Below are 15013 nucleotides of genomic sequence, written 5' to 3'. Positions count from 1 at the left end.
GATGTGCAGTCTGCTTTGGTTCAGTCCAGACTGTTAACTGTTGTCTTCTGTGTAAAACCCCAGATTCTCAGGTACCTAACAGGGCTGTATTAAAATCTGAATGACAGAAGTGAAAGCACTGAGGCTGCAAGCATCCATTTGTTCCAAGCAGCAGGTGCACACACCAAAATATAAAATTATTTATGCCTTTTAAAAGGCATTTTCATTTTCCGTGTTACAGGTACAGAACCAGGATAATGAGAAACACTAACATGGTACAATTCCAAAAGAACTCCAGATGGAAAAAATAATCCAATAAATGAGAAGGGCAATGACTAGCTTAACTATCAGAAAAGATATTTCTCAAACCTCATCTGAGGGTAAGTGCTTTATAAGCTACCTTTTAAGCTACTAACAGAATACAGAAGTAGACTACTTCATGTCAAGCCCACTTTTTTAAATACTAGATGAAAAATGCTATTAAAGGCATCAGTATTCTAACTACATTGCTTAGCAGCAAATTCATCTTCTGATCATCCATTATGTATGTGAACTGTATCACCTCTATTTTTAGAGTACAAATCTGCTGGAACATGGACTTTTTTGTTGCTTTTTTGACTCTTGTACAGTACTGACCACACCATCACCACACCACAATATTAAGTTCTCTGCTTCAATTTTCTAAAATTTTGACCACTGAAGGTTGAAGATTAAACACAACTGATGAAAACTTAAGAGATGCCAAAACTTGACCAAGACTTCCTAAGAATTGCCTATTCATACTTGTGATGAGTGCAATTGAGTATTTCCTGCAAATGCTTGGAATCATTACAATATGTAGCTCTCATCATTGTTCGCTGCTTCACGTGTGGCCAAGCTGGGTCTTCCAACAGTAAAATACACTCAAGAAGACAATGTATGAGAACACTCATTCTGTATTTCCTTTCTTGTGGAAGTAAACCAAAACACCCAGGAGACTTAAAGAGTTTTCTGACAAACTAAGTATATTTCAGCAGTCAGCCTCAAGGCTATGAACTAAGCCAACTCAATGACGAGCCAACACACACCTTCAGGATTTAGACAGCTTTTCCTTGTGGCTGTTCCTTTTTGGACACTTATTTGAAAAACACTGCAGTTCCTTTACTAACTGTACCCGTTAAGCAAAAGCTAGTCCACTCCACAGCACATGCTCTTCTCTTGGCAAGGACCACCTTCACTTCCACAATTAGCCCATGAAGTGTGGCTGTCATCTTTCAGTCACCCAACAGCAGCTCTATTTCTTACCACACATAAAACACAACCCTTCAACTTTATTTCAATATAATCCATATTGAGAAAACCTGAAAAATGAGTATGCCAGGTTTAGGCTAGTAAAGTACTCCCATACAGACATACATATCACTCCTCAAGAGTAGACTCAACTAGTGCTGCGTATCTTTACCACAACAGAGAAGCGTTTTGCAGAGGTGGGCGACAACAACCTGGAGCCAGCAGAGCCAGGTCTGCATGTTCACACAGAGATGGGGTACTCCCCACCACTGCCAAGTGCTCACAGGGATTACGGTCTGACTGGGGGGTTTTAAGAAGTATTTTCAGCAATTGAAAGCATGAAAGAAGAAATGAGGTAAGCCCTGCTTACCATGCAAGGCTGTTCAGTCTGACCTTGCAATTTCATTTTGCTGCCAGGAATTTTAAGTTTCAGCTGAAAATGGTGCAGTGCTTTGAGTGAATGACGTTAGTGAAAAAAGTGTTTGCTTACACCTTCATCATCATCACCACCATTTTATGGAGAAACTCCCAACAATTATTTAATGTGTTAGAGCTGGGGCTTAGATCTAGAAGAGGAAATCTTGTTCTTTGGTGAAGATCAGCTTTTTGCTCTGCAGTATAAGTCTGCCTGGACTTGCTGAGGCAATGAGAACATCTTAGTCACCTCTGCAGAGATGTACTGCTGTCTCTAAAGCCTTTAAAACCTAAATTCTACCAAAAATCTCAAGAAATAAGGATGCTCTGCTCCCCCACGGCAGTAACACACCAAGCAACAGAGATATCGTGGAGCTCTGGAAGGAAAGATATGGATCATATGTTTTATTTGTTTTTCAGACTTCTGAGTCCTATTTGGAAATTATGTTAGAAGATTATGTCCAAGGAAAATTAACTTCTTGGAATCCATTTATAAATGCTTCACCAAAAGCTGTCTATAACTTTAATCCAGACTCCTTCTGGAAGCACTCTATGTCAATTCAGTATGTAATCTTCCCCACAGGAACTTCCTGTGCTCACTGTGTGAATAAATGAAACCTGTGAAACAAAGAATACTATTATGTGTGAAGTATCCTTATCCACTAGAGATATCAAGGAGGATACAAGTAATGCTATAGAGGATTACACGAAAATATTAGCAACACAGAGAGCGTGAGTCTTGACACTAGAGTAGGCTACCACAAGCCCCATCTTGGCTGAACAATTCAAACATCAGATCTGCACAGACTGCCAGGCACCATTTGTTAAGGACCATTGCAAACCTAAAACCAGTGAAAAAACAAAGATGAAAACAAACAAACAAGTTAAATACCTTTTCCAAGACCCCTCAGGAAGCTATCACTGAAGCTGACTGATGCCATTGCTCATTCACCTTGTCTTGCCCAAATGAATGTGTAAGAGAAAGCAAATGGGGGAAAAAAAAAAAAATTAAAAAATAAATAAACCCAGTGTTTCTTCTTTTGACACACTGACCTTCTGGGTACTTACAAACCCCCAAGGGTAAACTGCTTGTCACAGGTCCATGGCTGGGAACCACACCCCAAAGTGTTAAGTAAATTATGGGTTAACTGCTCTGTTGCTACAATCCAAGTGGGATTTCTGCTGGACTGCATTCAATTTCTTCAGCCCTAAGGCTTCCCTTGCGCCCAGCAAAGCCCCATGCATGACAGCTGCACCTAGCTTCTGCTCCTTGTACCCACTGCTTAGGTAGTCAGAAGACTCACTGCTCCAGAGACAGAACCATGATTTTTAAAAGGCAAGACAGAACTACTATGTCTCATCCTGTCCCCCCACAAGAGCATACCCTCAGGAATCTTTTATGGAAAACCATGTGGAACATCCTCTCTAACCAGAGACAGCTGAAAGAACTAGTTATTTTCTTGGATTTCTGGTCTCCTTTACAACCTATTGCAAAGGCCAACTTGGAAAGGCCAGGTGCCAAACAATGGTAAATTACACAATTTTTCATCATCTTTGGGGTCAAATAAACTTTTTTATTCAACTTTGAAAGGATATAGTAACTTTTTTATTCCTGTGTTACAGCTTCCTTCGCTATTGTAGCCCTCAAGTACAATGCCCTCAACAAAATTTATTACACTTACAAAACAATGTACACCTAAAATTACCTCATAAATAATGAAAAAAAAGCCAAATTGTAATATGAGCCATTACAAATGTAAACAGCCACATAGTATCTGAGCATAGTTTAATCTCTGTATAGATGTTTCAGAGCATGTGCAAAAGACTTTCCATTTATAGAGGATGAAGTTTTAAGGACAAAATTTGGTAGGCTCATCATGGAGAGGTAGATTTTTTTCTCATTAATACACTGCAATCTGGGCATGAAGTTTCTGAATAAAGACAACTTACTACAGAGAAGCCTGAAGACTTGAGACAAGATTTTTTTTTATTTGGTTGGTAGTTTTTTGGTAGTAAAGTAGCCAAAAAAGACAACATAACTTCAACATGGAAGTGAAGGTACAGTTTCAGGCATGTATACTGACTGGACTGAAAAACTCAGTGTTAAAAAAAAAGCTGGGACAAACAGGAGTAAGAATAGCATAAAATCTGTAGTTCTCAAAACATCCACACACTTTGGACACACACTGCAGTAAATCCTAATGTGGAACCCCTACTCCCTAAAAACCATTTTTATGGATTATCCAGGACACAAACAAATAAAATGTTGTACTTGGCCGTTAAGTAGCCATGAATCTTCCTAGGCTCTTTTACAAGCATGTATAGAAAAAGCCAGGAAATTGGATACTAAATCATCCCTACCCAACGTCATGTCTCCGACAGTATCTCATGAGCCAGAAGACTGTGCAAGAACACGTCAAGTTTCCTTCTGGTTGCCCATCAGACATAAGCTTCAGATTTTGGGATTAATCCGAATAATCAATTTGTTTTAAGTGGTATTAATTTATACAGATATTTAGAAAAATCTGTGCTCATTATCATCTGCCCCATTTCTTTTTTAATCTTGTTTAATTCTCAGTCTCAACAACTTCCTGTAGCAGATGAGCTCCACAGTCTAATTACATGATGCATGGAAAAGCATATCCTTTTAATTGCTACAGATTTCTTAACTTTTGGCCTCATTCACCACCCCCTCACTCCCTCCCAGCTTTCCTCCCCAGTTCTTCCATCACAAGGACAGGCAGGACTGAAGCTCTAGCTCTGCTGTTTCCAGACCACTCACACTTAACTCTTAGACCTGCTCATGCACTTCCAAAGGTAAAACAGGTCAGCCTTTTCATAAGCAAGCTCTTCCATGCACTTATGCATCCGGGTCACCTCTTGCTAAAAAGACCAAATAGCCTGAGACTATCTGAAAGCATAAAAATAACCAATGAGGTTGCACCTCTGACATACATAGAAGTATTGTAAAACACTTTTAAAAAAAAAAAATCATAACCTAAGCAGGCTAAAAAGCTGCGCATTGAAATGCTTAAGCCATGTTTGCCAGAGGTCTTGAGAAACCTGAGCAGATGTCCAAGTTAATTCAGAATTTTCTGAGGTAGCATGAGTATAAAAGTAACAGCCTCCTCTTCTATTATGCATGGTACATGCAGAGCAATATAATTCAACCACATTGTCTATTCATACATAGAACAAAACCAACCACTTTCAAACTGCAAGAAGAATCCATTTTCTGCCAAGAGTCTGGTCTTACACGGTGCTCTTCAGGATCAAGACCTACGATTTATGTGGCAGTTAAATGCCACTAAAGAAAGTTTCACATATCCAAGTAATGAAAGCAGACCATTTACTTGTAGAAGACAAGCCATATTTCACATGATAACTCAGCTGTCGCTATCATCAATGAGGGATTAAAAACTACTATTGCTGAGAGACTCAAAAGCCTATTTGTAAAGAAAGGTAAAATACTGCCATCTTTTATGGGAAGGTTAAAAAAAAAAAAAAAAAAGCACAATGCTAACCTAACTCCTTTACAGTTTCAAAAGGAGAGGGGACTAAAATATATATACATATTTTTATGCATATAGAAGCTTGAGTGTGGAGCATCATAAAGATCTCTTAGGCTCTTTTGTGACCCCAGTAGTCTAAGAGAAAATAAACAGCCACATTCATTCCGGACAGCCCAGCTAATAGGTTTTCCCTGCAAAAATGCCATCATTTTTTTCTGCAGCTTCCACAGAGACAGGAAGCTGCAAAGTACAGGCTTCATGCTGAGCCAGACACCCAAATGCCTGCTACTCTGCTACTCCCACACAGCCTACTGCTCCAGCCTGCAAGCCCCTCCTGTCTATGTTTAAACCCCTGAGGGGCAACACCACAAATGGCACGTAGCCAACATCACCATAAAGGCCTGAAAAACTTATGACTTATACTACTGAAGTACCTGTAGCCTTAACAGTATTTATTCAAAGTAAATGCTAAAGCTAATCAGACAGCAGAATTTTTAAGTCAACATTTCAGTAGTTTGTGATAGATTGTAATAATCCAGAAGGGGAGCACAGAGAAAGAGCCACAGTCCTGCTTTTTAAATTACATAGAGAAACACGGTGGTCTGAAGAAGCATCGTCACAGGCTTGCCTTGTTCTCCTCCAAGGAGGAGCATGGAGTAAGCAGACCCAGGTCTGACTCAGTAACATCCCTTTTGCACTGATGCAAACCTCTGGGGTAAGTTAGGCTCTGGGAATGAACTCTGACATGTGCATTCTGACACTGAGCCCTTTTGCCCTGAAGAAACACCAGATAACCTTTCCATGGCTCCACTGAGGCCATCTGCACCCACCTCGATACTGACTGACCTGGGAGGTAGTTCAAGGCAGAGCTCTCCTCAACTGCAGCCATTCATCTTTTTTTAGAGGTGAGCACAGAGGACCATAGCATGTACAGACAAGTCCTGTGAAGCAATCTACAGATACACTAACTTTCTTGTTGGTCACAGGGCCCTAACCAAGCTTGTATTTGGAAAGAGAACCCAGGTACTTGGGCTGGGCTGAACACGGTGAAAGAAGTGGAAAAAAACCCTATGTATTCACATGCAATCTAATTGAGAAAGCCAGGCTTACTGGCATGAAAGAAAAATCAATGTATGAAGACCATGAGCAAAAATATTCCCAAACAGCTATTTATAGCTTTGACCTTCTAGATTTTCTGCATCACTGACTCAAGAAACAGCCTGCTGCCTGGCAAGCAGAGGTGAACAAAAGCAGAGGAATGCCAACTTGTTAAAGAGAGCCCTTGCTAAACAGATCCTGTCAGCCCGAAATTTTAAATTTCTATCTGACAGTTATTAGACAACTATTGCTACAAAAAACTTGTGGGATTACAACATGACTTTTGGAAGGGTGGGTGGTGGGGTCGCTTTTCAGTCTTTGCTTTACACACTTGTCACCACTTGGTGCATAAATAATCAATTTCAAGGCTTTGCAGACAACAGCATTTCATGTAACACACTCTCCCAGCATGTGCTTTTCAAGGATTTGCAAGAAGTGTTTGCTTCCAGCAGAAGGAAGCAAAAGGAAAGGAAAACTGGAAGGACAGCCAAGAGTTTATGTACAAGCAGTAGAGATTATTACTGTCACCTTCCCTTTCATTCCCTTTTCCCATGGGACTTGATTTCCTCCCCCACCCCCTGGAAATACAGCATTCTTTTAAATACTATACTTGGGACACTCCTTCAGACGAGAACATATTCTAAGGGTTAAGATTTCTCTCCTTTTTTTTTTTTTCCTTCTTTTATTCCCAGGAGCAGGATCTTAAATGAAAGATGATAAAAAGATGTCATTATTATTGGAAAGATGATGTTACAAAATACACTTTTTAATTCAAACTGTATATTTCAGATTTTGTTGTTCAAAGTTTCATATTTTCAAGCAGTAAAGGGTTCAAGATTCTGTGCTGAAACAGGTAGAAAGCAGCAAAGATCCCAAGAGGAGGAACTGAAAATACTGCTCATTTTAATTCCTAGAAGTTACATAAACAGAATACTTGTATGCTATACATATGGACTAAATCTTCATAATTATTTATAATGTACATACACACCATAATGACAGCATGCAACAAATGCAAAGAAAACTGTAATAGGACAATCACCAAGAAGAGACACAAAAGTAAAGCTGGATGGCTGCAAAGAAACAAGGGATTGATTGGTAAGGGATTAGCACTGAGGTGTATTTGACACAAGAAGTCTGGCAGGGTATGCGCGTTTCAGTTCCCATTTGCCCTAGTTACTAGCTCATAGTTACTAGCTCAGCTAGTAACAAGGCAGACATCAGCAATAACTACAAGACCTCAGAAGCCATGCGCTGTTTTAAGATTAAAATTCTCACAGAACCATTACCCTCAGACCTCAGACTTACTTTTTTAAAGGTAAAAAGTAAGTAAACTCTTCTTAACCTTCTTGATGGCTGTAAATAAGACACTATGTAGCTAGTGATGGCCAATTTTCCTTTTATGGAAACCTTCCTAAAAGATTCTGTTCTAGAAAAGAATCTGTGAGTTTTATTCAATTAATTTGTGATAAAAATTAAGCTTCTAAAGAAAGAACATGCTCTGCAACATGTACTTTGCTCTTACCAAACCAAACTCATCTGGTTAGCAGCATTTAGAAAAGAAGCATGAAGTATGTCTGCCAAACAGCTCTGCTGTATGAGCACAATCCATTCTAGTTCATGCAATCTCTCATAGTAGCACCTAAAGCAGGTAAAAAGCTGCTGGTATAGTACAGAAAATTACTTCTGGGAAAAAAATCTCAGCTTTAAATTGTTGAGCAAAGTGGGTTTTGTATTTTTTTGGTGTTTTTTTTCAGTAACCTCAGGCATCAACAGTTCATACTAACATGTTGAAGGACTCAGTTGGAGTGAATGCAATAGCAAGGTAAAGGGAAAGAAAAACATTCTTCCCATTTGCAGCAGTTATCTGACTTCATCCCTTAAGAAAGCAAGCATCAAATCTGGAGAAGGCAGCCTACAAATTCTCCCGCAGAAGGGCTACTGGTGGAATGACTGACAGACTGGATTTGCGCACTGGACTGTGCATATAGGCCAGTTTATTCAACTGGTGGATACAGATCCAGTGACAATGGCAGTAGGTGAGGTCCTAATGGTGGGGACAGCAGAGTGAATAGGAAAAAAATAAAATAAAATACTTTGTTGAAGGTAAAAAGCCAAAAGTGAGAAAGTGACAGAAGATGAGTAAGCACTCCTCATGCATATCCTGCCCACTTAAGTGGCCCACTGCTTTATCCTAAAGCAGAAAGAAAGTATGCTTCCCATACACATGAACCACTTTTCTGTGGCACGCTCAAGTCCTAAAACCATCCCAGCTTTTCCAATTTAAAAAGAAGACTACATTTCAGGGGAAGAAAGAACTACACAATACTGTCTGCAAATGCCCAAAGTCATTCTGGGACATCAAACACTAGAGCTCCCATAATACTCGCACAGTGGGGAAAACAGAGTTTCATAAAGAATTTGACAGGTGACAAAAGGACTCACTGGCACTAGTTCAAAGCTCCTGATTTCAAGGCTTAGAAACATTAAAACTACATGACAAAAAATTACCAGCAACCAATCTTTAACCCTGGTTCTTACCTCAGCAGGTTTCTTTTGTTCATTTGCTGGTGTTTTTGACTTGCTCCTGTATTTAGAACAAGATGAAAAGGAAGTGGAAGGACCTGTTTAAAAAAAAAACAAAAACAAAAACATTATAGCTCATTTCAATTCATTTAATTTTTCAGTAAGACACAAGGTGCTCCAGTCTCCTGAATTATCACAAGTTTTTGACAAGATGTGGGCAAAAAAACTCTTAGGCAGTCTGTAGGCTTAATTACAGCTCCTTCTGTTCCACTCCTTCTTTGTAAAGCCACAGCACACAGCTTATGGGTACATTCTGATCTGCCTGATGCAAGCAGGAGTAAACAGAAAGAGGCAGGCAGACCACTTTCCTTTGCTTTCTTTCTAACAAAGTGGAAGAAGGAGCAAAACTGAGACAGAGTTTGCAAGTCCTGGAAAACAAAAAGCAGAGAGGAAGGTCTGGGGAGGGCAGGGGGGCGAAGACAACCTGCTCAAGTGGAAGGTGTCCCCACCTTCCTCAGCAAACTCAGGCTAATGTGTGCCAAGGAACATTTAAAATATAACTATCCGAAGTGGTACAACAGAACAAAGTAGAATAGATCAAGGACCAGTGTAATGTAAGATAACTATCAATATACTTATTGTAACTCTGTGTCTTATGTACACTCTAACGTACCAATGCTCAAATAGCTTGCCACCCCCAGTCATTTTGAAGTTGAGGCTCCTGCATAACAAGAGACAACAGAACTCCTTTTAAAAAATAGGAATTACAAAATAGGACCCCCGACAGTAAATTTTTCTCTTGAATTACAGATTTCATTTCCCCAACATTGAAAAGTAAAGACACTCAAGTTTCTCTTTACATTCTAAGTAGACTCAAAACTTCCCCTAGGTTTAAAGGATCGTTTGCCTCATTTTCCTCCTATAACAGGAATCAGAACATCAAAAACCACAGAATGCAAAAAAGAAATCAAGAAACATTTTTTTTTTTAATTTTAAGAGGTGAAACAGTTTGGCCTCAAACCACGGAAGGAAACCACAAGGGGGTGACAGACCAAAGAAAAACTAGTAGGTATTACTTACTCTCATTGTCTGAACTGTCACTGGTGCTTAGATGCCTGTGGCGTTTCATCCTGACGCATCCTAGAGAAAAGAAAAGTTGAGATGGCAACCATTCTATCAGAAAAATCACCAGGTGCTGGCTGAGGCCAAGCTCCTCTCACTAAATACAAAGTTCCTCTGAAGAGCTTTCAGGCACAGATACAATAAGGCACCATGTTTTATTTCTGCAAGCAATTCTTCAACCACAGTATGATTTGTGAAACCAAGCACCCTCAAAACCAGCATGCCTCTGCTGGCCAGAGCTTGCTCCGAATTCTGCAGCAAGGATTGCAACCCGCATGATTCCCAGCAGGGCGTGAGCAGTGCTCTGCTCCTGGAGGAGACTCAATGTCCCATCTGTTCAGCCAGAGGAAGAGTTGCCATGGTGGCAGTCGCTAGCTGAGAGATGGGTGGAGGCCAGGAAATAAGGTGGATTCACACAGCAAGACAACGATTTAGAAATACAACTCCCCTTAAAAATAACCCAACACAAACACAAGCCAGCAAAAAGCAAAGGCATCCATGAAAAACAAAAGGCACATTTTAAATAGGGACAATCGCAGAAGATAATGCCTGATGCCATTGAAATCATCAGGCCACCACTTAGTTCACATGAAATGTGGTTTTCAGAAGTCTGAGGAGTGAAGGAGGGTATCGCTTCCACGGTCCCATTAAAAAAAGGTATTAAGCTTTTTGAAACTGATTTTTCAACATGTAACACATACAGAGAACACACAAGAAAAAATTCTGGGCCTCTACTTAATAAAGGTCAAAACAGTGATCAGTTACAGGCTCTAAACAAGTGCCAACAGAAATCCATAAACATTCTTACCAGACTTTGCAATTCTATATTAAATGCTACATTTGCTAAATAAGAACCAGTAACAGTTTACAGTTAATAACAGCAAATGGAAATTGCTCTGATCTTATTAATGGATTGAATGAGGAAATCATTAAAGAAGTAAAAAATTATTCTGCAAAAACAGACAAAGCAGAAGCTAGGCATGAGTAGGTTACAGAGAGCTGAACCTGAAATGCCTGCACTATTAGAACGCAGGCTTGCCCACACCTGAAACATAAGCAGCTTCATTTCTTAAACAAAACCACATGCAGTTAAAAACAGCAACATAGCTAAGTGCCCCCATTTAATAAACCCTCATTGGTAGTTACTGTACAATGGGTCTTGAGATTATCCAAAGACCATGGGATAAACAAGACTTCCACGTAAGAGGAGCATGTCCCAAGACTTTGATTGCAACCGAGTTCTCTGCAGCACAAGTATTTAATTTGGTGGAAATTTTCACTCCTATTTAAGGGAGTGAGTTTACTGAATCTAAACGCAATAATCAATCACTAAAAGTTTAAAACAACCCTTTTGAACTATCTGTTATAAGAAGACATTGTCCCACACTCCTGGGAGTCAAAAAAGGAAGCAACATGTGTAGTTTTCAAGCAGTCAGATACAGAACTTCTGAGTCAGGTATTCAACCTGGGTGGAGGACAGACAGACACAGTGATCAACAGGGCAGGACATCAAAAAAGTGTCATATCACTTAAACTATAAACTGCTATGCAATGGCAGTTTATTTCACATTAATTCACCTTCTCCCAGCTCAAAACAGCCTGGGGGAGGCAAGGCAGCCATCCCGCATACAAAGACCAGCATCCAACAGAAGAGAAGCATCAAAAACAAAGTACCCAAAACACCGCAGGTCTTTACTTCCAGCTAGCAGGGTCAGGTGGCTTCTGCAGGCACCAGCCAGATGAAGGGACTTCCATGAATCTCTTAGCAAAAGCTGTTTGACAGGTAGAAGGCACCTGAGCCAGAAGGGCTTGTCTTTCTGCATGTTTTGGGGGCAGCAGACTTGAAGTTAACTTCTGGGTAGTGCGGGGAGGGCTAGAAGACTACTGTCATCTTGCCCAGTCACGAAGTTTAAATGCACGGACTTTAATCAAGAGCAAATAAAATGGTATTGCCTTATTTGAGATCTTGTGCTAAAGCAGCCAAACCCAGCCCCTGGAGCATACAACACTCTCTAAAATGCAGCACATTCTGGCTGTGGCAATACCTTCTCTGCTGGCAGTCTTTCAGTTCAAAGTGCCCTGGCTTACAGACCATCGGGCATGCTACAAGACCTTGGGAGTCGATGAAAAAGACATCTATGTGTGCCAAGCAGTATTTCTCACTTCCATTTCTTAGCAAGAAATTCAAGTGCTTGCTGCTTGCTTTGATGTTCAGATGAATTTTTGAGCAGTTGTTAAAAGGTGCTGAAAGCTTATGGCAGGCGATTCTCATCTCTTACAGCCTATAGAAACATGCAGCAATAAAACCTTTTCATTCTCTCCTAAAGACAGCTATCTGCAGAGCACAACATGTGCATTCATCCAAAGTAGGGTCAAACACGAGGCTAAGACAGACAACTGCAGGAAAGAACACCGAGGAAGCCTGGATTTTTGCCTGGGCAACTAGGAAAAGCAGAGAGGTGACAGCTACTTCAAAGACAACTTACACAGTGTAACCAAAACTTTGGAATAGAAAGCACACCTCAGCAAACAACTTTCTAGGAGGAAAAACAAAATCAAACCAATTAAAAAAATTAAAAAGCTGTATTTGAGAACTGGATTTGCAGCAGCTGAGGCAAGAGATTTACACCTCTGTCACAGCAGACAGAAACAGTGAAAGCAGTCACTCAGGGTAAAAGCCCCAAAGAGTAATAACACTGGAGTCCTTACCGATTTTTTTCAGCAGTATTAACCACAACAGTCACTAAGAGCTACAACAAGTCACAGGTGTGTGCTGCATTCACTAAGAGAGGTTATTAAAGTGACCAACACCAGCTATATACACCACCACCACCCCTCCACCCCCCCCCCCTTCCGATGCAGGAGTAACAAGACTCAGCATCATTCAACAGGACTACCTCTGCAGGGGACTTCACTTCTGGTTTTAGTAGGTAGGAGACTCCTTTGCTGTACCCTTGCATACACTGTGATTGGCACACAACTTCCAGCTCACTTCCACCCCAAAGTGCGGTGAGGGCTCATCAAAAAGGCTCACTAACAATGATACCACTTCCTCAGTCATCAGTGAGGAGTCCCAAAGTAACACCCACTTTGTGGTAAAGATCCCACCTCACTCCTTCATCTGCCTTTGCAGAACGCAGGAGAATCAGCAGCTGCTCTGTTCAGAAAGACAGGAGCGACAAAGCCAGACTCCACAACATGGAAACTTATGTCAGCCTCTCCCAGCTTCAGTCCAATTCCTCGCAAAGCAGTCCAGCACCCTCCAGTTTTGTCCCTCAGCTTCAGATGATGATACTATCTGCTGGATGATACCATCCAGAGCAAGGCTGCAAGCAACCCTGTGCTGAAGTTCCTACTTCTTCCATCACATTTAGCGTTATCACTTGCAATGCATGGTGAAGAGTTCAAATAAAAAAAATAAAAATCAACCCCCCACAAATATCCCTGAAAGGGTTAAACGTAGAAAGAAAGGACAATCCACACATACCAAAAGCCCAAACAAGCAGAACCAAAAAATCCCACACAAGCAGGTACAATCCCTCAGATATCCTAGCTCGGCCCCTTTTCTAACTTTACCCCGCAAACTATGGTGAAATTAAGCCTAGAATAAAGGAGCACAATTAATTTTTTTTCAACATATGCATGAAGCTTAGAAAGGTAATAAATAAACTAACGAGATTACCAGTGCCTTTTTCCTACTTCACAGTATCAATGGCAAACCAAGAGAGTCAAATAAACAGTTTTAGTTTTACATACAAAATGAAAGATTTAGTGAACTTTTAGAACAGATAAAAAATATTTTTCCCACAGAATTGTTACAATATAAATTTAGAAACCAGCCTCAAATAGATGCGGTTTATAAAGGGGAAAAAAAAAAGTAAGATGAGCTATCAGCAGTATGATGGAAATGCTGGACCACAAACAACTAAAACCAGCCTCCTTCCACTTCAGTTTTCTTCATACAGATGTTTTGCAAATGTGCATGTTGAACTTTTTATCTGAATTTTGAGAAATTAGTTTTAGCATTTAAACTTTACAGTAGTTCCAATGTACAAGCTAAGATAAACAAGGAGCATAAAGCAACACAGAAATGTTGTTGCAGAGCAAAAAAAGGCAAGTGGCTCCCCAAAAAAGCCCCAAGAAAAGCCTTATTATTTACCAGTCACTGCGTAATGATTCCACTACCTTAAAACTTAAGTAGAAGTGCTGTGGCTGTGGATTTGAAATGTGCTCAAGCATTACAGTCAAGCACAGATTAACTTAAAAATGATCATTAGGAATAAGAACATAACATGTCTTGATCTAAAGTTCTCCCCCCACCTCTCCACTTCTTAAATCCACAGAAGGACTAACAACTGATCTATCACGTATGACAACATATCCAAGTTCTAAAGATGCTCACCTTGAGGGACCTTTTAAATGAAAATTAAAATACAGAAGCGACATTACAAAATCACCATGTCACAAGCAAAAAGATACTCAATCCTCCAGGCAATTACCGCAGTGGAACATTTTCAATATCAATTACCAGAGCAGTTCCTAAACTTCAACCATATTCCACACCTGTCCCATTTGTGACTTGTCAAGCCATGGCCATATCCCTGATGTGCTCACAACTACTAAAGATAAAACCCACAACTTAAAGAAGAAAAATCGGCCTCATTCCCTGTTGTCACCTAAACCCTCAAAAGCAAGTCAAAATGCCCTGAACTGTTCAGGTGTTCAACTAAAAATAACCCCAGGAAACACACTCTCCTGAGCCACAAGCAGCAACATTATGCTGCCAGCATCTCCCTGGCTTCCGGAAGGCTGATGCCCATATTGGGAATTCTGCCCTGGAGCCAAAATCGATGCTGGATCCAACATATCACTGCACTTTAGGAAAAAATTGCCTTGCACTCACCTGGCTGAAACAGAACATGGATCCCGATTTAACAGTAATCAACATATCAGCCAGCACATGCAAGAATCTGACAAAAATGAAACGCTCTGTGCCAAAAATCTAGGGGAGATGTTTTGTAATTAATGATTTCTAAATAATGTTTGCTCCTTTTTGCTTATTTACAGTTAGCTGAAGCTAACAAGAACACTTG

At 40.3% G+C, this 15013-nt stretch overlaps 1 protein-coding gene across 8 annotated transcripts in view; it reads right to left on the bottom strand.

Moving 5' to 3' along the window:
* The window catches only part of JADE3 (jade family PHD finger 3), a 67713-nt gene that overhangs the window by 23039 nt on the left and 29661 nt on the right, over nt 1-15013 (bottom strand). For all 8 annotated transcript variants that reach the window (XM_057404495.1, XM_057404498.1, XM_057404502.1 and 5 more), the window contains 2 exons: nt 9879-9938; nt 8814-8896 (listed from right to left, as the gene is read on the bottom strand). In XM_057404495.1, the coding sequence (XP_057260478.1) occupies nt 8814-8896; nt 9879-9927 (132 nt within the window). In that variant the 5' untranslated portion in view covers nt 9928-9938. The remainder of the gene's footprint in view (nt 1-8813; nt 8897-9878; nt 9939-15013) is intronic.

Source organism: Pezoporus wallicus, unplaced genomic scaffold (genome assembly GCF_028554395.1).
Source record: "Pezoporus wallicus isolate ANWC-B61680 ecotype Strahan unplaced genomic scaffold, APGP_CSIRO_Pwel_v1 contig_5787, whole genome shotgun sequence".
Taxonomy (NCBI): Eukaryota; Metazoa; Chordata; class Aves; order Psittaciformes; family Psittacidae; genus Pezoporus; species Pezoporus wallicus.
The sequence above is the reverse complement of the archived record's forward strand: the minus strand, read 5'-3'. Positions and strand labels throughout refer to the sequence as shown.